Source organism: Lissotriton vulgaris, chromosome 8 (assembly GCF_964263255.1).
Source record: "Lissotriton vulgaris chromosome 8, aLisVul1.2, whole genome shotgun sequence".
Lineage (NCBI taxonomy): Eukaryota > Metazoa > Chordata > Amphibia > Caudata > Salamandridae > Lissotriton > Lissotriton vulgaris.
In genome coordinates, this window is record NC_141696.1 from 828964332 (window position 1) to 828987216 (window position 22885).

General features: G+C 46.0%; 1 protein-coding gene across 2 annotated transcripts in view; it reads right to left on the reverse strand.

Moving 5' to 3' along the window:
- EIF5B (eukaryotic translation initiation factor 5B) overlaps positions 1–22885 on the reverse strand; it is a 697227-nt gene that overhangs the window by 556232 nt on the left and 118110 nt on the right. For both annotated transcript variants that reach the window (XM_086934729.1, XM_086934728.1), the window contains exon 5: positions 17221–17444. In XM_086934729.1, the coding sequence (XP_086790855.1) occupies positions 17221–17444 (224 nt within the window). The remainder of the gene's footprint in view (positions 1–17220; positions 17445–22885) is intronic.

A 22885-nucleotide genomic window follows, 5' to 3' on the forward strand; every position in this document is an offset into this window, starting at 1 on the left:
CTACTCCAGCCACTCAGAAATTGGCAGCAGATCTGTTGAAGTTTCGGAAAGAGTTCTTCCTTGAATTCCTTCCACACCCTGTGTAGTAGAGGATCCATTGGGGATCCTGATGAGACACGCATAGCTAGTCTATTGAAATTCTCCTTTGTAGGAACCTCAAAGTAGTCTAGAGTAACTGACTTATTCTTGCCTACCCACTCCTCCATCTGAGCCAGTGATGGCATCTCAGCCACTCTGATTTGGCGTTCTATTTTATCTGTCTTGTCCATTTCCAGACCACCAATGATTTTATTAATTTTCTCCTCAAAGAAAGTCGCTAAGCTATCGCGTAGGTCCTGTGTAGCTTTTGGCCCACGATCTGGGCATCATCGCTTGATGCATCTTGTTTTGTTTTTCAAATCAATAAAAAGATTTTAACCTAAAAAAGAACTCTTCAGCTAAATTTGGAGGCTCTTCTGAGAAAAGTGCATTAGCATACATCGGACCTGACACCAAGGGCAGATTTGAGTACAGCAGTAAAAGAATCCAAAGTAATAGATTTGTCTTTCACGCTCCTTTAAATTTTTCTTATAATGGTTGGCTGAGTGTGGGACTAAGACTGCAACCTAACTTTTTGTTTTGGTTTTTCATGCTTTGGCAGGGGCAATTGATTCGATAAGATGGGATCTGAAGGTCAATCATAACATAATAACAAAGCCTCTAGTACCACAGGATTTACAGTCTTTTTCCTAAATGATTTATTTTCAAAAAGTACCAATATTCCCCCAAGGCTGTGAGACAAATGCAATAAACCAGATGGGGCGGGTGCTTTTGAGATGAAAAAGTGATGCAAACAAAAACAAGAAGATCATAAAGCCTGGTTGCCCAAGTATTGGAACTTTCATAGATTCCCATGCTTTGTATCATTCCCCGTCATCGGAATGGGAGCCTCTGTAGTATAAAAACCATAGAAACAAAAGAGAAAAACAGGCCTAGGCCTCATCTCATTTTCTATCCTATCACTCTCTGTGTAAAAGAGACCAAACTTATGCCAGGAACAATCAGAGCAGCCTCACCCTCTAGAACCTTCCTGAGAGCGCTCAGAGCCTCAGATTTTTCTACCGCACGTTCTGCTAGGGAGTCTCCACTGAGCTCTGCTCAGTTTTTCTTCTACAAACTTATTGGATTTTTGGTTTACTACTAAATACCTTTCAACTACTTTAAAGATGTCTGACAAGGAGAAGAAGGCCCTGTTCAGGTCCTGTGCCTCTTGTGGGAAAAAACGACTTTTTGTGGAGGAAAAGCATGACAACTGTATTTATTGCTTATACCCGGACCACAAGGCCACCAACTGCAAGATCTGTAGAACCTTCTCTACCACGACTCTCCGTGAAAGAGAGGGTCGACTTTTGACCTGGCTTCAAAAGATGAAGACTCGGGAGGAGCTGCTTTCTTCAGAGGAGGAGGATTCAACATCTCTGGCATCCTCTCATAAGTCCAGGAAGAGGGGTAGGTCTCCCCCTGGTTGTTGTTCTTCAGTGGAGCCCCCTCTTAAGGCCCCTCACAAGATCTCTGATAGGTCTGAGAGGGCTGGTCCCCTTCAATCTCCTCACGGAAGTGAAAAGGAGAGGCAGAGACAGGCTTCTGGATTGGCTATAGCCTCAAAGGACAGAAAGGAGGTTTCCATTACTTCTCCTCCGTCCAAAAAAGAGAAGGCCAGTGACAAACACTCTTCTGTCACTTCTGGAACCGGTCTGGAGAAAAAATAGCGTTCGTCGACGACGAAAACGTCAAGTACGTCGACGACGGTTCCTTCTGTTAAAGTTCCCGCTGTTTCCTTGGCTCCGTCGACGGGCTCGTCGGCGGTAGCGATCTCCACGTCTAAGTCTTTCAAGATTCCAAGTTCGTCGACGACTTCCACGTCGACGACGATGAGTGCCGGTAAGCTGCTGTCGACGGGCTCGTCGACGACGAAGACCACGCTGACGACCACGACATCTTCTACGTCGACAGTTATGGTTGTGACGACGAGTTAGTCTACGAAGCCGTCGACGATCATCCCGTCGTCGACCAAAGCTTCGTCGACGACGGCGGCTGCCCCGTCGATGATGGCCCTGTCGACGACCAAGACTCCGTCGACGAAGGTGATTATACCGTCGACGACTGCTGCTCCGTCGACGTCGACGACGAGACCGTCGGCGGGTCAAAAGATGCATTTTCCACTGAAAAAGATGAAAATTACACCGGAAATGACATCTCCACGACAAGTGTCGTTGCATCCACCGAATATGCTCCTAGAGGACGAGTCGGAGGAAGAGGAAGAGGAGTTTAGTCATTATAGAGATGCCTACAGTCCCTCAGACTTGAATGTTAAGCTACAGGACACTGACGACTATTTCGAACATGCACGTGAACAACAGGTGCACTATGTTTCACAGGAGCGACGTCCTACTAGTTTAGGACAGGACATGGTGGCCATGCCTGCCTCTCTGCTCTCCGATCTTTAACTGATGTTACAGGACTATAGAAACAGATTTCCTTCGGAACCTTCTACGCAGTCTACACAGCCTCCTCTTCAGAAATTGCCACAAGCGCAGTCAGTTGCTGGTCCGCCTCCTTCGCAGGTGGTGCCCCACCTCCCAACTCAGGTTATACCTCTGGTCCGACCTCGAACACCGGATCCGGAACCAACCGATCCTGTCCAGCTGGATACCTCTTCGGACGAGGAGGCAGTTCAAGTGGATCCCTTATCTGATCCATTACAGGACCCAGATCTGGATCAGGGTGACAGTGGCCTACAAGACCCAGACGCCACTGGTCGTGATACATCTATATCCCCTCCTGTGGACATAGGAGGGTTCCATCACCTGATGGAGAGAGCGGCGAAAAGGTGTGGACTGCTGATTACAAGAGAGGAGTCTGAATGCTTCCTCTGCGATTTCAAGGAGCAACACAGGAGATCTGTCAAGTCCATTCCGATCATCGAACATGTGTGGGAGGAAGGCATAAAAATCATGCAGAATCCAGCCACTGTGATTCCGGTTCTCCCCAGACTGGAAAAAAGTATAAGGTTCCGGAAGGCAGTCCAGCTTGTCTTCTTGGTCAACCGAAGCCTGATTCAGTCATCTCTCAGGCCGCCCAAAGCAAGTCAAAGAATCCGACGACGCCTTTGACTACGCCTCCAGACAAGGACGGTAGACGTCTGGATAATGTGGGGAAGAGGTTTTCAACTAAGGCCAGCTTGCTGGTTAGAGCAGCTAATTCTCTCGCCATTCTGGGCAGATACGATCGCCAGATGTGGTGTGACATGGCACCGTTTGTGGAACAATTGCCAGACGTAGCAAGAGAGGAAGCCAAGAGGGTGCTGATGGAAGGAGAAAAGTCATCCTCCGAGGTCATCCACTGTGCGATGGATATCGTCTCCACAGCTTTTGCGGGCCTTAGCGAGTTCAGCGGTGCTACGTCGCCAGGGCTGGTTAAGAGCCACCTGGTTTCGACAAGAGGTCCAAAATAGGATCCTGGACCTCCCATTTGATGGCGAAATGCTTTTCGGAAAGCATGTGGATGATGCCCTGCAGAACATAAAGAAAGATACCGACACGGCAAAGTCAATGGGATCTCTCAACTATCGCAAGGTCCCATTTAAGGGCGTTCGTGGCAGGGGTTTCTTTTCGTATAGAGGCAACGCCCAGCAGTGATATTCATCACAACCGTCCCAAAATTACAAGACCCAGTACTCTAATCAGCGGCAGGGACAATCGGCGTCTTATTCTCGCCAAACACCGCAAGGACGTCAGAACCGTCAAGGACGTGACGGCGGCAAGCGACAATAGCGGCCTCCTGGCTCTACCTGCTGTTCCTTCCCTCCCAGTCACATCAGTGGGGGGCAGGATTTCCTTTTGTCTGAACAGCTGGAGGAGTAGAACATCGGACCAGTGGGTCCTGAATATTGTACAGAGTGGCCATACGTTGGAATTCCAAGATCTTCCTCCAACACGAGCTCCGGGGGCCATCCGCAAAAAACATCTGAGACTACTCCATCTAGAAGCCAATCAATTGTTCCTCAAAGGGGCTATAGAACCGGTACCTCTTTCGCAGAGGGGCAGAGGTTTTTATTCCAGACTTGGTGCCCCATTCTAGACCTACGAGAGCTCAACACTTATCTCATCAAACTCTCTTTCAGGATGGTCACTCTCCAGGAAATCCTTCCTCTTTTAAACCCAGGCGACTACTTGGCTTCCCTGGATTTAGAAGATGCGTATTTCCACATTCCGATACACCCAGCTCACAGACAATATCTACGGTTCACAGTGGGCAAGAGCCATTTCCAATTCAAGGTGCTTCCGTTTGGCCTGCGGTCTGCACCTCGGGTGTTCACCAAGGTGTTGGCACCTGTGGCAGCTTTTCTAAGGACACATTCCATAGAGGTGTTCCCTTACTTGGACGACTGGCTAGTCAAGGCTCCATCTTTCGAGAAAAACCTCTCAGGCTGTTTCGACTTGCATTCAGTTATTCAGACACCTAGGCCTTCAATTAAACAGAGGCAAGTCAGTTCTACTACCCTCCAAAACCGCACGGTTTCTGGGGGCGATTTTGGACACCACACAGTGCAAGGCTCGTCCTTCGGAGGACCGTCAACGGAAGTTGATGGTATCAGCTCGCCAACTGTTCCAGAAGAAATGCTTGTCAGTCCGTCAATACAAGTCCCTTCTAGGGTCGATGTCATCCTGCATACCATTAATACCTCATTGCAGGCTGCGAATGCGCCCTCTACAGGAAGAACTAGATAAGCAATGGCGCCAGGCAGACGGATCATTCAACAACAAGGTGTTGGTGACTTCGGCAATGAGAAAGGCATGCGAATGGTGGCTGGTGCAAGACAATATCGCACAGGGTCTGACGTTCAGAATTTTGCCATCCCCCCTCATCATAACCACGGATGCCTCTTTGGAAGGCTGGGGAGCGGTGCTCCGCGAACTTCAAGTCAGCAGACACTGGAGCCCGGATCAGCGCCAGTGCCATATCAATTTTTTGGAGCTGACGGCCATTCAGTTGACCTTACAGGCTTTCCTTCCCAGAGTTCGCAATCGTTCAGTGCTGGTCCGGACAGACAATACGACGGCCATGCACTATGTAAACAAGCAAGGGGGAACAAGATCGCAGACTCTGTCCACAGAAGCTCAGAAACTCTGGGATTATGCGATCCTTCACAACATCAGTCTGAGAGCCGAACACCTGGCAGGCTCACTCAATGTCAAGGCGGACGCCCTGAGTCGACAAACGGAGGTGACGCACGAATGGGAATTGAATCAGTCCATTCTGGAGAGGGTGTTCTCGGTTTGGGGGACACCTACCATCGACCTGTTTGCTTCCCCAGTGAACGCCAAATGCCGGTTTTACGCAGGCAAGGTTCACCATCAGTGGTCCCTGGGGAACGCCCTTTCGATGGCCTGGTACAGCGCATTCTTTTACGCTTTTCCTCCAATTCCCCTCATTCCTCGAGTACTCAAGAAGATGAAGGCTGAACCGTGCAAAATGATTCTCATTGCACCAGCGTGGCCCCGGCAATTTTGGTACACAGAGCTCCTGCAGCTCTCACAGGCTCCTCCGATCCGCTTACAATCCATTCCGTCCCTGTTGTCCAGGAATCAGGGGCAGGTTTACCATCCGGATCCGAAATCGCTCCACTTGACAGCGTGGCTCCTGAACACAGAGTTCCGTCATCTAAATCTTTCCCAAGAATGTCGAGACGTTTTGTCGCAGGCTCGAGCACCGAGCACAAATAAGACTTACAAGGCAAAATGGAGAAGGTTCTGCCTATGGTGTCAAAGACAAGGTCTCCATCCTTACAAATCTCTGCCTCACCAACTCTTGCCATATATTCTATCATTGGCTACATCTGGGTTGGCACATTCGTCTGTGAAAGTCCATCTTGCAGCCATTTCAAAGTTTCCGCGTACTTCTTCAGGCCCTTCCTTATGGTCCTCTCGGATCGTTAAACAGTTCTTGAAGGGTTTGTTCCGGATGTATCCCCTTCCTCCAGTTTGGCAGCTCAATCTTGTCCTGGCTCAACTCATGAAACCTCCGTTTGAGCCGGTGCACAAGGCGGACTTGAAGTTCCTCTCCTGGAAACTTGCTCTCCTTCTAGCTCTTACTTCAGGGAGAAGAGTTAGTGAGCTTCAAGCCCTCTCCATAGTGCATCCATTCTTTCAATTCAAAAAGGATGTGCTTATCCTTCGCACCAATTCAAAGTTCATTACGAAAGTACCATCTGAGTTTCACTTGAATGAACCTTTGATTTTAAAGTCTTTCTTTCCGCGTCCTTCTACACCTGCGGAATGCACTTTACATTCTTTGGATGTTCAGAGGTGCTTAAAATTCTACTTAGAACGTACAAGGCCCTTTCGGAAATCATCCCAGTTGTTTGTCTCCTACAGCGCACCACGGAAGGGATTTCCTTTAGCAAAGAGTGGCATTTCCCGCTGGATCTCCAGTGCCATTCAATTTTGCCATCAGGAGGCGGGCAAGCCTTTGAACAGTAAGGTTCGTGCCCATTCTACGAGGTCTGTGGCATCATCTGTGGCTCTTTTCTCTGGAGTCGCCATTAAGGATATATGCAGGGCAGCAACGTGGAGCAGTACTCATAACTTCACGAAACATTACTACCTAGAGTCTGCAGTACGAGACGACGAGGCTGTTGGTCAAGCAGTTCTGCGGAATCTTTTTCATTGAGAGGTGAGCTTTCTCTTCAGTCCCTCCATCCTGGTGAGCACATTTTGTTTACTTTTTCTTACTTTACTATAAGTATTGCTATATGGTTTTTTGATGCCATGTTTTTTGGTTTCCAAAATGTGTCTTGGTGTTTTACTGCTAGCTACTCTCATAAAAAGCATGGGAATCTATGAAAGTTCCAATACTGGGGCAAGAAACAAGTTACTTACCTGCAACTTTGGTTCCCCAGTATTGGTAACTTTCATAGATTCCCATGCGCCCACCCGCCTCCCCTGGGAAACCTCAGCCTTTTCACATGAGATAGTGGCGGTTTGCACAACGGCTACGAAAATCTGAGGCTCTGAGCTCTCTCAGGAAGGTTCTAGAGGGTGAGGCTGCTCTGATTGGTCCTGGCAAAAGTTTGGTCTCTTTTACACAAAGAGAGTGATAGGATACAAAATGAGATGAGGCCTAGGCCTGTTTTTCTCTGACTCACTCTACGCTTCCCAGCCGAGTGGTCGCTCCCTTTGGCTCCGGTATCGTTATATAACGCTTTGTGCTGCTAACTGTATGGAATCAATTGCCTGCTGTGCACTTTGTATGCCGCTTTGCATATTTTGAGATTTTACATTGCCAGCGCGACTTTGATGCTCTTTTAGCCTTTTCCCCCAAGCGCCCTCCATTTTGTTGTTGTTGTCCTCATACCTAGCCCGCCCCGCCTCCCAGCTGAGACGCCCTCCCACAGACTTGAACAGCGCTCCGTTACCTGGAAGCACCGTGACTCACTCTACGCTTCCCAGCCGAGTGGTCGCTCCCTTTGGCTCCGGTATCGTTATATAACGCTTTGTGCTGCTAACTGTGTGGAATCAATTGCCTGCTGTGCACTTTGTATGCCGCTTTGCATATTTTGAGATTTTACATTGCCAGCGCGACTTTGATGCTCTTTTAGCCTTTTCCCCCAAGCGCCCTCCATTTTGTAGTTGTTGTCCTCATACCTAGCCCGCCCCGCCTCCCAGCTGAGACGCCCTCGCCCCTCCCCCTCCACCACCCATATATGACAGGAGTTCCCGCGCGCAGCGTTCACATGCAGCGTCCGCGCCCAACCCGCGCCGAAGGTGCGCCAAAGGTAAGCCCGTCTACGCCCGTCCGCGCCTGGACCGCGCCCAGCGCCAAACCCCCTGGCTCCCGTCCCTCCCTGCCCCCCCCGCTTTACCTACGATGCCGTCACCCTCCTAGCCCTTAACCCCGGTCGCGCCCCCAACTGCGTCCAAGCCGCCCCTGGTCACACCCATGGACCTTTCTCCTGCTACTCCTGCAAATTCATCGGCACCGACAACACCTCCGCTACGACCACAACACAGATTCCCGACCCTAACCACCTACAGTGCATCCTTCTCAACACTCGATCGGTCCACAGACACGCCATTGACCTATGGAATCTACTAGACACCATCTCTCCAGACGTCGCCTTCCTAACAGAAACTTGGATGAACGCTTCCTCCGCCCCAGACATCACCATTGCCATTCCTGAAGACTATAAGATCACACGCAAGGACCGTACCGGCCACACAGGAGGAGGAATCGCTATCGTCCATAAGAAATCTATCCGCATCTCAACCAGCTCTGACGTCAACCTCGCTAACTCCGAACACCTTCACTTCCAGATCCACATCGACCCCAAAACCACACTCAGAGGCACCCTCCTCTACAGACCACCAGGACCCCGCGCAAAATTCAGTGAAGACATCACGGACTTCATCACCCCACACGCGCTCCCCTCCAAAGACTACATCCTTCTGGGAGACCTCAACTTTCACCTTGAAAAGAACAACGACCGCAACACCACCACCCTCTTAGACAACCTCGCCAACCTCGGACTTAAACAACTAGTCACTTCCCCCACCCACATCGCAGGTCACACACTCGACCCCATCTTCACCTCCAGCAATCATGTCTCCTTCAGCCACACTACGGATCTCCTCTGGACTGACCACAGCTGCGTTCACTTCACCTACAACAAACCAAAACCCACCATCCACCTCCAACCTACTCTGCAAAGAAACTGGAACAAAATCACCACGGACCAGATCTCCGCATCGCTCCTTCTAAACACCCCAGCCCACTCTTCTAACGCAAACGAAGCCGCCGCCAACCTCACCCTATGGTTATCCAACACCGCCGACACCTTAGCACCACTGAAAAAACGTCAAAGCAAACCTGGCAGCAAGAAGGCCTCATGGTTCAACGATGATCTTAAGAAGTCCAAGAAACTCTGCCGCTCCCTTGAAAAGGCCTGGAAAAAAGACCCAACCACTAGCACCAAGGACGCCTTCAAAAACGCCACCCACACTCACCACCAACTAATCCGAAAGGCCAAGAAAACAGCATTCAAGGATCGACTTGACAACAACGCCCACAACAGCAAGGAACTTTTCAACATCGTCAAGGAATTTTCCAATCCCTCGGCCAACTCCAACGACATCACCCCCTCTCAAGCCCTCTGCGACTCCCTAGCCTCATTCTTCCACAACAAGATTGCAGACATCCACAACAGCTTTGACAACCAACCCGGAAACCAACCCACCCTACCATCTGCTGAACATTCTCCCCCCGTGAACACCCTTAACGACTGGAACCCAATCTCCACTGAGGACACAATCCGCCTGATGAATTCCATCCACTCAGGATCCCCCACAGACCCATGTCCTCACCACATCTTCAACAAAGCAGACTCCGTCATAGCACCGCACCTCCGAGACGTCATCAACTGCTCCTTCAACTCGGCCTCCTTCCCGGAAGACTGGAAACACGTTGAACTCACCGCCCTTCTGAAAAAACCCACAGCGGACCCCACCGAACTCAAAAATTACCGCCCCATCTCGCTCCTTCCATTCCCGGCCAAAGTCATCGAGAAAGCTGTCAACAACCAGCTCGCCGCCTTCCTCGAAGCCAACAAATCCCTCGACTCCTCACAATCTGGCTTCCGAGCAAAACACAGCACTGAGACCGCCCTCATCGCAGCAACAGACGACATTCAAACTCTACTGGACAATGGAGACACAGTCGCCCTCATCCTCCTCGACCTCTCTGCAGCATTCGACACAGTCTGCCACAGCACCCTTTACAACGCCTCAATAACATCGGAATCCAAGGAAAAGCACTTGAATGGATCACCTCGTTCCTCACCGGAAGAACCCAGAGAGTCCGCCTCCCACCATTCAAGTCCGAGGCCACCGAAGTCATCTGTGGCGTACCACAAGGATCCTCACTCAGCCCCACCCTCTTCAACGTATACATGAGCCCCCTCGCGGACATCGCCCGCCAACACAACCTCAACATCATCTCTTACGCGGATGACACTCAACTAATCCTTTCTCTCACCAATGACCCCAGCACCGCCAAAACTAACCTACACGAAGGAATGAAAGAAGTTGCCGAATGGATGAAACAAAGCCGTCTGAAACTGAACTCAGACAAAACAGAAGTCCTCATCTTAGGTACATCCCCCTCTGCATGGGACGACTCCTGGTGGCCGGAAGCCCTCGGAAAAGCACCCATCCCGACAGACCACGCACGGAACCTAGGCGTCATCCTGGATTCTTCACTCTCAATGAACAGACAAGTCAGCGCCGTATCCTCTTCCTGCTTCAACATTCTTCGCATGCTCAGAAAAACATTTCGCTTGATCCCCACCGAAACCAGAAAAACAGTCACCCACGCTCTGGTCACGAGCCGACTGGACTACGGAAACACCCTCTACGCAGGCACTACCGCTAAACTCCAGAAGAAACTCCAACAAATCCAAAACGCCTCAGCCAGGATCATATTAGACATCCCACGCAACGAACACATCTCCGGTCACCTTAAAGACCTCCACTGGCTACCCGTCAATAAGAGGATCACTTTCCGACTGCTAACCCATGCACACAAATCACTCTACGACATCGGACCAGAATGCCTCAACTCACGACTGTCCTTCTACACCCCCTCCCGCCAACTACGTTCTTCCAGCCAAGCCCTCGCCACTGTACCTCGCATCAACAAGACCACCATGGGAGGCAGATCCTTCTCATACCTGGCTGCTAAAACATGGAACTCACTCCCCGATTACCTTCGCCTTACCCAGAACCACCTAGCATTCAGAAAGCAACTTAAAACGTGGATATTTGACAAGTAATCCTCCTCCCCTTTCTAAGAGCCTTGAGACCCTCTGGGTATGTAGTGCGCTATATAAATTCTCTGACTTGACTTAACTTGACTCTTTTGTTTCTATGGTTTTTATACTACCGAGGCTCCCATTCCGACGACGGGGAATGATACAAAGCATGGGAATCTATGAAAGTTACCAATACTGGGGAACCAAAGTTACAGGTAAGTAACTTGTTTTCTTATGATGCGGACTATAGTGCCTTCGCTGCGAGGGATGGGCTCAGGGATGTTTTCAAGTATGAAGGATATTCCTAAAACCCAATGTGAGCAGCGTGTGTGATGGAAGGGGTGCAGTGTCGTAGCCCGCATCATGACCAGGCTTCATGATGCGAGGAGGATTCCCCATGATGAAGTAGGACACCTCTGGTGTGTGAGGGAGAATCATTCTTTTGTATTGTATTTGTCTAATTCTTTTGTTTGCATATTGTTTCAATAAAATCATTTTGAACTTAAAAAAAAGGAAACCCTCACTAGACTAGTTATTCCCACTCCATTACTTTCACTTTTTTACGACGGACTCAATGGCTTTGTGTGAGTTATTGAGTCTTCAATTGAGGAGTGTGCCCTCGCTGGTCCATTAAAACTCTTCAGGCCCCCTTATGTGTATATATTGGTTTCTCAAAAGCCTGTTCACAATAGTGGATGGGCAAGGGACCTTTAAAAAAACAACGCAATACTTATACGATGCCTAAGGTTGTAACATATGTCCATAATAAAACAATACTACCTAGAAGTCATACTTACTTTCCTGAAGCTTTTTCCATGGCCCAGCTAAAACAATGGGTTGTGGCACCTACTCACTCGGGAGGACATGTCCTTGATCTGGTATGCTCCAACTTCGACATTGACATGGCCTGCCCTGAGATAGTGACCTGGTCAGACCATAAGCTGATTAGGTTTGCCTGGTCTCTGACTATTTCTGCTGAGAGCAGTCCTCAAGTTGCTCACGCACAGAAGATCAATTTAGATATCTTGTCAGATTGTCTAGCTGCCTCCCGCCCACCGCTCCCCTTAGAAATTGAGGCGGCAGTCAGCTCGTTTAACTCATGGGTTGAACAGGAGACCGCTGCCTCTATTAATAAAGGCCGGGTTTGTAGACTACGTACTACCCCCTCCAAACCCTCGTTTTCTCATTCTCTCCGCGATCTCAAATCGGGTTGTAAGAAACTCGAACGGATTTGGAGACAAGCATATTTGCCTGAGGCAAAGAAGGATCTGCGGGTGGCGCAAAAAAGTATTATGCGGCCATCAGATCTGCCAAAAGCTGCTACTATGCAGGGCGAATTAATAAAGCTAATAACAACAGCAAGGAAATTTTTACCATTGTAAAAAGCTTAGTTTCACCCTGTGCCGCTCAACCCCTGTTGCCCTCATCGGAGAAAAGGTGCGAAGAGCTCTCTGTGTTTTTTGTTGAAAAAATTGCCAAAATTCAAGATGACTTGCTAACTTTGTAACAGCTTCCCCTCTCCCCCGGTGGTTCCCCCCCCTGTGATGCCAGAATCCACAAAGCAGTTCGCCAACTTTGCTCTGTCATCGAAATCGGACATCATCGCTGTCCTTGCGGCCTTAAAATCAGGATCCCCCTCTGACCCCTGTCCTGCTAGAGTCCTTGCTGGACCAGCGGAAATAGTTGGAAATGAGGTTACTCAGAATATTAACCTTTCTTTTCTCACTGCAACTGTCCCGGCCTGCTGGAAGCAAGCAAAATTGCTTCCACTTCTGAAAAAAACCGGACTGGACCCTGCCGTCCCCTCTAATTTCCGGCCTATATCATTGCTGCCAGCTCTTGCCAAAATTTGCGAGAAGATCGCTTTCAATCAACTGGACAAGTTTGTTGAAACCTCTAAGGCACTTCACCCAGCACAATCTGGTTTCAGAGCGGCCTATAGCACCGAAACTGCCCTAGTTGAAATATACGCGGCTATTCGGGAATGTTTGGACGGAGGTGGCAGAGCGGCTCTGATTTTATTAGACATCTCTGCCGCCTTCGATACGGTACCCCACTCCCTTCTGCTTTCCAGACTAGCCGCTATTGGCATTACTGGCCCTGCACTTGACTGGTTGACATCATTTTTAGATAACAGGACGCATCAAGTCTGGATGCCTCCCTTTGCTTCTTCCCCTAAGACACTTACCACAGGAGTCCCACAAGGCTCCACTCTGAGCCCCCTGCTTTTTAACATTTATCTTACCCCTCTAATTTACCTTGCAGAACAGTTAGGGGCAAAAATTATAGCTTACGCCGACGATACCCAACTTTTGTTCACCTGGCCTAAAAACAATTTAGATACGTCGGCGGCCCAACTTTGCCTATCATCTGTTTTCCGATGGTTAGCACTTGCCCAGCTAAAGTGTAACGAAAGTAAGTCTGAGATTTTGTTGTATGGCTCCTTTCCTGACAATTTTAGTGACCTCCTCTGGCCTGCTGACCTGCCCTGTCCTAAATCCATTGGCGGCCCCGCAAAAAATTTAGGAGTCTGGTTCGGAAATGACCTCAAATTTGAGGACCATTTAAAAAAACGTACGGGGTCTGTTTCTCCACTCTGAAAACTCTACGTAGGTTTTTTCCCCTCCTCCCGAGAGAGGCTAAAGAGACTGTTATTCGCGCTCTAATACTCTCCAGGTTAGATTACGCGAATGGCCTGTTCTGTGGACTACCGGCCTATCTGATCCACCGTCTTCAGGTCATACAAAATGCCGCAGTGAGACTCCTGTTCAACATACCTAGGAGCTCCAGTGTTCGCCTCCTACTTCGCGACCTCCATTGGCTCCCAGTTGCTCATAGGATTATGTTTAAAATTCTTGTCCTTTCCTATCGCGCTGTTCATCAAATTGGCCCAGTTTACCCGAGGAAAAGGTTTTCCCTCTATGTTCCTAACCGCTCCCTCCGGTCGGCTAATTTGTGCCAAATGTCCGTGCCTAAATTGAAGTACTGCAGACTAGGCGGCCAATCCATCGCAGTCAGAGCCGCAAAAGCCTGGAATGTTCTCCCCCTCCACATTAAAACAGCGCCTACCATCATGGCTTTTAAGAAAGGACTGAAGACCCATCTCTTTAACACCACTCTGTAGGTCTCTTTCCTCTCTCCGTTATGTCTTTCCAGGAACCCTTTGCTCCGACTTCACTTTCTCGCACCAGGATACTATTTTTTAGTAATAGAGCGCGCTATAAAAGCCTTTATAATAATAATAATAATAATAATAATAATAATAATAATGTCTGGGGGCAAGCACTTATGTCAGAATGAAGGGAAATAACAAGACTATCATAAGGAATTCTATACACTTCAGTTGTAATGATCCTTTTAAGAAAGTACTTTAAGAAGCTAGTGGACATGATCTATGGGTGAGAACGAAACAAAAGATAAAATGGATGTGTATTTTCTGAGAAGGGCATATCGGTCTGTGAATAAGGAAATGAGCATTCCACCACCGTTATTGTGTTTGATGGACTAGATTCTTGGAAGCCACTGACATCTTTGTAAGGTGTACAATGACTTACTAAAACAATTTCATCTGATAGGAAAGTGGATTCAGGACAAAAAGAAATTGCACCTTTCCTGGAGTATTAACAAAGGACCAGGCAGAATGTTCAGCATTGATTTTTCAATTTTGTCCCCAACGATTCAATCATAAGATACTTCCAACCATCTGCATACTCATTTCTGGCAGCTTTTATGGGACCCAAAATATTTGTGTGGCTTATAAAGAATCCTGGATGTGTAGTTGAGGCAGTTTTAAAAATTCTTAGGGTATCTCTTTTTTTGATTTCATTATTGGAGTGAAATTAAGAGACCCTGTTACTCATCGTGTTTAGTGCCAGATAATTCCTGAACGTCTCATTATCGAGAGTGAATTGTGTTTTAATTCAGAAAGATTGTATATTTTCTTAACTGTTGAGTTGTGCAACGGCAGAGATGATACAATTCGAAAACGCAAGTCTCTGTTTACAGTTTAAGTTTTTAATAGGCTTGTGCTGAAGCATAAGGATTTCGTCATGCAGGCTTATCTTTTGTACTTCAATGGCTTTCTACTGTTGAGCAAGGATGTGGTGAAGTTGAGACAATCAGATTAATGGTTATCAAAGAGATGCATTGAGGCATACAATGAGATGGACTATTCAAGGTATCTGCAATTCTAAAGCCAACTCTGGAGTGGCAAGTCTCACTTTCAGGGAAATCCTTCTAATCCACAAATAGAATGTATTCAGGTCAATTAAAACACTTGAAATTGTAGGAAAATCATGGTCAGGGGGCAATTGTGGGGAGCATTAGTGGTGGGTGTCCCTTTGGAGGATTAAATATGAAACGTATGCCTAGTGACAGAAGTCTTTTTGTAGCAAATTATATTCTTAAAAAGACAGACCATAGACAGCTCAGTAGGAGATCACACATATAGGGCGTCTGTAAGAAAAACCACCCAAACAACTCAATTGGCTTTTTCTGTATTTAAGGCCATGGCACAGACTTTAACAGAGTATTCAGCCATCAGTAAATAGCATTATATAAGACAAGGCAAATTTACTGGCAACTACTGTCTGCTTTGGTTCAACTAGAAACATCACACATAGTTCAAATCGGGAAGCTTAGCTCCTGGGGAAAGACTTTACATCAACGCTGCTTAAGAAAACTGAGAAATAGTTTTGGGAGTGTTACCAGTCTTTGAGGGAAAACATACCAAGAGGGAAACTCCGTGCAGATTTCTGGATCTCAGAAAGACAACAAGATTGTGTGCAATTTCGTGACTAATATGTTCTGGACTTTGATGTCAAACTATGGGGAAGGCAGTCCGGACATTGGTCTTTATTTCTTAAGAGCCTTCAAGCTAACATTTATTTTAGTCTCTGCAATGGGGGATAGACGGAGAGAGGTCTAATTTTTCTGAATGATGTCTTGCACCATTCTTTTCTTTGTCAGAAATAGTTACCCAGAGATTTTCAGTTTATATTTCTGCCTCCTAGAACCTTGTCTTAATATAGAGGATCCACTCCTAACAAGAATATAAGGAATCCGAGAGATCAGAAAAAACAGTGCCTTGTCATTGGTTGCCTCGTCCACATTTAATACTGAGTGACCTAAAAATGGATATGCATGCATAGTGATAAAACAGACATCGTGCTCCTGAGGCCTGGCCCTGTACACCCTCGTCGCACACCCAAAACCACAACACTGATCCAGACAATTCAGGGACCATTTTCAACAACTTGACAATCACATCTGATTACCCTAAACACTGCTGTAGCTCAAAGTCATTGATTACTGTATCAGAGTACAATGCCCCTATAAAAACTATAAGTAGACTTAAAAAAAGGGGCAACATTTTGCTGCCTGACTAGTTCTCGGCCTGAATAACAAACTACAGCAGCTTTGCTGTATTGTCAGCAGCTGGTTTTCAAATCAAGAGCGACATTTAAAACGTCCTGCCAAGTCTTCTAGGACATGTATGACAATTATTTTAAGTACCTTTTAAAGTGACAACCTGACTAGATATCAAAAGTCAGCATATCAGTACCATCTCACACTGCTCTATAGATACAAAAGATTTGAGGCTGTGGTGCAGCACATTCAAGATAGCTCTTTTGAACACACAACCTTTGCCTCCCTGCCTAATAGCAGACCTCAGAAAAGTCCACAAAGGGGAAAATTGACCTCTTCAGCAAAGCTTTGTTTGTATTCTCCTTTTCTCCCTCTCAATAGCTTTACTAACATTCTGATGATTTCCAGAGCCTTCACTACTATTTTACAAAAATGCTTAAGAAAATTAAAACGGGCAACTTATTGAATTCAAATCCAGAATAAAGACGGCTGCTTTGAATAGTTTGGTTTATTTACAATAAACTCTTCCTCTGATTTCCAAATGCAATGCTTCAAATGTTTTCTTCAAGTTCCTACTTAACGAGGGAGTAACTGAATAATGTACAACTCAGTAAATAATGTCGACCTTCTTCAAACTTCCGGGACACAACTAAAAGTAAATCTGCCCATTCGGTACCTTTCCTTCTCGCTCAACTAGGTTGAGTGCTCAGCTGTCTGAAGTCTAGGTTTCTGCTATTTAAGACCATATTTAAAATAACTAGTAATAGCCAATACAACTTCACTCATGACATTATTCTGTGATACTAATAGATGCTGTATTATAGTTTTCTCTCGTTTAGTAAATGCATGTTCAGTAAATCATTATCTGATCTATTGTTATTTATTTTACAGTTTTCAGAAAAGGCAGTCTTTTCAAGCTTTACAATAAATGATCAGTACAAAAAAATAAAATCTTGTGTGGGAAAATCACTTTCTAAATTAAATGTTAGTAAAAAGACAGACAGTACCTCTTCCAGGCGCTTGGCTTCTTGCTCCTCTAGTCGTTTAAGGCGCTCTTCTTCTTCTCTCTTTGCTCGTTCCTCTTCCTCTTTAAGTTTGGCAAGTGCTTCCTGCATAGCTTTCACAGTGGCTTTACTGGGTCCTTTTTTCTTTTCTTTGTCTTCTTTTTCTCCCTTTTCCAGTTTCTTTTTCTTCTTATCTTTTTTCTTTTTGTCACCATCATTTTCATCACCTGGTAGTTGCACATGAAAACAAATTCATTAAATAGTCCTGGCATGTATTAACCACACAGGTACAAACATGTTGCTGATCTATAATCATTGTTCCCAAACTTGCCATTCTTTACAAACTCGTATGCTTGATCATACCAATTTTAATGAAACCTTTAAAGGACATTCCATTAAGTTAGGACCTGAGTTGTCACTTACAACGTCAGAAGATTAAAAAAAAACAACCAGAGAGAAATGTATTGCACTAAAACATTTAACCCATTCAATTTGCAAGTTTTGTTAAATATTGATATTGTTGCTGCAGATACTTATATTCAAAATTACTAACTCTGGGGGGAGTGCACAACTCAAGGGAAGATTTGGGTAGGAAATTAGTTAAGAGAGTTTCAGTCAAGTTCTTAATAAATTTAATTTAGATTCAGTACAGCTAATGTTAACTTGGCTAGTAAAGGCATTGTATTGCATAGTAAAACTTATATAGTGCTTCCTACCACCATATGGAGGGCTAAAGCACTTGCCTACACATGTAGCAAACTGCACGATGTGGGGCATGTGGTTGGAAAAGTGTGGCCTTTGTTGCGATTCTATGTGGAAAGTGATTCCAGGTTCTGCATGATGACTACCGAGGTATGGTTATAAGTGTTATGAAGTGCAGTGCTTAGCTATGTGATGGATTAAGAAGTTTGAGCGATAGACACTCAATTTATTGTTTTCAGTAGGCTGCCAGCTTTCAACAGCTTTACAAGCCCGTTTATGGTATTTCTTAAGATTATAGTCCACTTACACATGGTTACTGGTCAGAGTTATCTATTTTGTGATTTTTAATATAAAGTTTTGGCTTCCAAACCAGTATAGGTTGGTGGAAGAGATGGTGGGAAGATCTGATGGGATGAACTTTATTAATGATCCATCATTTGACCATAATTGTGACAGATAACGAAGTGGTCAAAGCATGTAGCTATTTGGCACCTCCATAGGTGGACTAATTTAGAGCTCTCAGACTGCTACGGGTATGTGGCAGATCCCGCCACATGACCCGTAATGGCTGTGTCTTCTAGTCAAACAATGTAAGAAAAGAGTTTTGCAACCCACTACAATCTATTGCATAACCACCAAGTTTTAGATAATCGCATTAGTTCCACCCATAAGAGCTATGTATAAATTGCGATTTTAATGTGGTTCGAAATCTTTTCAAGGACTCAAAGTCCTTTTTGTAAAATGGCCATAATTTCTGCCTCGAGTCAACATCTTTTGCATTGGACCTCATTGGCCCGCTGTTCTGCATCGAGGGTTGTTGTCAACTTTCTCTTCGATGTAGAAGGATCCTTGTCCTTCCGATTCTTTCTCCCTCGACTTCTGACGATCACTCTTCAGCATCAAAGCGGTTTCAAAGGGTTTGCTTCCCTAGTGTCCTTGGTCTTGAACATTAGGGGCACTTTTTAGGTCTCGCCTGGCGAAAGCAGCGCATGCACTGCTCTCGCCATTGCGAGTACCTTTTGGAATATATTCTGCCGAGGGCACGCATCTGCATGGACAAACATGGCTTCTCTCACCATTTGTCCATAACAAACAGCATGCGGACAGTGCCACGGCATTTTGTTGCCATAGCAACGAAAATGCTGCTTCGCTTGTGCTTTTATTTTTGCTGTACAGCAGTTCCCCCGGGGCACACGCCAGCATCCACTTCTGTGTTTTTGCTGCGATCAGCTGTCCTGCAGTTCCCTCAGGGCACAAGCAGGCATCCACTACTGTGTTTTTGCTGCTATCAACTTGTTTACTGTCTGTGCATTGTCAGTGTCTCTAGTCTTAAAAGAAAACAAGTTACTTACCTGTAACTTTGGTTGCCCAGTATTGGTAACTTTCATAGATTCCCATGCTTTTGTATCATTCCCCATCGTCGGAATGGGAGTTTCGGTAACCAAGTATCATAGCAGTAGGTACAAAAGAGAAAGAAAAAGGCCTAGGCCTCATTCCCTTTTGTAGCATATCCGCCTCTTTTTGTAAAAGAGTCCAAACTAAGCATCAGCCAATCAGAAGAGCCTCACCCCATAGAAACCTCCTGATGGAACCTCAGATTTTCGTAGACCTTTTGTAACAGTCACCTGCTGAAGGCTGAGCTTTCCTCGGGGAGGTGGGTGGGCGCATGGGAATCTATGAAAGTTACCAATACTGGGAACCAAAGTTACAGATAAGTAACTTGTTTTCTTGCCCCCGTATTGGAACTTTCATAGATTCCCATGCTTTTGTATCAGAGTAGCAAGCAGTCAGCAATAAAAACACATTTTGTGGCATAAACATACATTGCAATAGCCATCATTACATGAAGATACAAAATGTGCAGAAAAAAGGAAGGTGGGATAGAAAGGAAAGCTCACCAATTAGTGGAAGAGGTTCCTCAGGACTGCCTGGCCCACAGCTGTGTCCTCCTGTGCCAAAGATTCCAAGCAGTAATGCTTTGTAAAGGTGTGCACACTGCTCCAAGTCGCAGCCCTGCAAATGTCTCTGATGTGCACTCCTGCGAAGAGCTGTCGAAGAAGCCACCGATCTTGTGGAATGCGCTCTAATTCTGTCGGTCAGCGGCTTCCCTGCGGTCGAATGGCAATGGAGAATGGCACTGGAAATCCATCTTGCAATACTTTGTTTTGAAAGAGGGAGGCCCTTGCGAGGAACACCAAAAGCAACAAATAATTGGGAAGATTTACGAAATCATTTGGTGAGATCCAAATAAAATTTTAGGCACCGTTGTACATCCAAAGAATGCAGTGACCTCTCCGCTGGTGTGAAAGGGTGAGGAAAGAAAGATTTAAGAATAACTGGCTCATTCAAGTGAAAGTCTGAGGGCACCTTGGGTATGAACCTCGGGTTAGTCCTTAAGATTACTGTATTCCTTTTGAATTGGAGAAACGGTCCCTGAATTGTGAGAGCCTGCAACTCCCCAATGCGTCTTGCTGATGTGAGGGCAAGAAGGAGAGCCAACTTCCATGAAAGGAATTTCATGTCAGTTCGATGTATTGGTTCAAATGGGGCTTTCATGAGCTGTGTGAAGACCAAATTCAGTTGCCAAGTAGGAGGCGGAGGCCTCATCGGGGGATAGACACAATCCTTTAAGAAACTGTTTAATTATCCTAGAAGACCAAAGAGAAGGTCCAGACGCAGAACGTCTGTACAGAGAAATCGCTGACAAGTGAACTTTTATGGATGAATGGGCCAGCCCCGTCTTAGCTAAGGACAAAAGATAAGGCAGAAGTTGATGAGGTTGAGAAGAGAAAGGGTTAACACCTTCTTTTTTGCACCAAATGCGAAACCTTTTCCATTTGAAATGGTAAGTCCTATTCGTGGAAGGAGCTCTAGTCTGGGAGAGAATTTCTTTTATTTCATTTAAGATGGGATGGTTCATGAATTCCCGCTGCTCAGGAGCCATGCTGTCAGGTGCAATGAAGCTGGGTCCGGATGCCAAATTTGCCCCTCGGACATTATGAGAAGGTCCGGAATGGTTTGCAAGGGAAGAGGAGGAACAAGGGACAACAGATGGAGTTCTGTGAACCAGAACTGTCTCGGCCAAGCAGGGGCTATCAAGATCATCTTGCATGGCTCCACCTTGATTTTCCTGATAAGTCTCAGGATCATTGGAATGGGGGGAAAAGCATAAACAAATGTCCCTGACCAGGCTATCGAAAGTGCATTCCCCAAAGATCCTTGATGGTGAAGCCTGCTTGCATAAGACCGGCATTTCTTGTTGGTCGGAGTGGCAAATAGATCTATTGAAGGCTTGCGCCACTGATGGAAAACCTTGTCCAGAACTCACTGGTTCAGTTCCCACTCGGGACTGACTGAGGATAGCCTGCTTAGTCTGTCGGCATTTGCGTTTAAGATCCCTGGCAGATGTTCCGCCTGCAGTGAGATCCCGTGAAGAATCGCCCATTCCCAGATTTGAGCTTCCAGAGATAACGGGAGAGACCTGGTTCCTCCTTCCTTGTTTATGTAATGCATGGCCGTGTTGTTGTCCGTCCGGATGAGAACCTTCGAACCGCCTAGTCGAGGAAGAAAAGCTTGTAGAGCCAGTTTGATTGCCCTGAGTTCCAAGAGATTGATGTGAAGCAGAAGGTTCTGAGGTGACCAATGTCCACTGACATGCAGATCCTGCAGTACTGCCCCCCAGCCGTCCAATGACGCATCCGTCGTCACAACCTGGGGAGACAGATTGCTTACGAAGGATAGACCTTGGGACAAGTTCTCCAGCATTGTCCACCACAATCAATCAAAAAATCACGCCACTACTGTTCTCCTTGGTTCTTAAATTCAATTTAACTACACATGATTTAAACAATACGTGTGCACACTGTTTGTTGATAGAATAAATCTGCTTTATTTTTATCTTGTCTAAATTTTCATCAATTTTACATTTAAAAAAAAACAACTGTACAAAACATACATTTCATAAAAAGTTCATTTTTAAAAAAAACAACATTACCCTCCACACATTCATATACATACTCACAATGATTTCATACCTCAATCATACTACCTCTCACATCCACACATACCACAGTATTATTTACACTATTCACAAAATGCCATAGACTGTTTAGTTTATCAGTATAACAACAATTCAGAAAGCATTTCTATAATCTTATAGCTTAGTACACATAGGGTCTACGCGTTTCGAACTCACAATAAATTGTGGAGTTCTCATCAGGACCATAAGCAGCGAAAGGAAGAGGAAAACCTTTCTTTCGTATATTGTCACTCTCACACCTCTTATTTTCCAGTCCTTACCATTCTATACAAAACACTTGTATCTATACATTTGCACCACAACGCTTGACACTCTATAAGAGAATATGTAAAACACAATTTTTTACCACCAATTGCCTCAAACCTATTCATGATATGCCACACTGGTTAAGTAATTCACACTTACTAGTAACTCAGCATACATGCATTTATATTAATCCAGCCAGCCCTGTAGAAAAACAAAATAAAGGGGTCATTGTTGGGTGCTCTGCTTTCTTGGCACAGTGAGTGCCCGATATCTTAGAAATGGAAAGCATGCTTACTTTTTGAATCTCAGCTGGCGCTGTGTATAGGGTATGTTTTGTTGCCCACCTGGAAGGTAACGGGGCTCATTAGTTTTTCCAAGTCCAATCATGGTCCGAGGATCTAGAAGAACTTCAAACTGAACACTCACCTTGTGAAGGCGTTTTTGCGGCCGGACGGTATCATTCACTATCGGCAATGCAATATGATTCAAGCTCCCGCGTATGTGTTTTAAAACGAACTCTAGTTCCTGGTTCCCGCAGAGTTTTGGGAAATAGAGTTCTATGGATTAAGTAGTGTTATTCGTTACTGTGACCGCCATTTCTACATGTATAATGGTAGGTTCTCCTTCTGGGTATGCCTTGCAATAACAATACTGTGGAGCTTATTCTGCTATTGTTCGGCA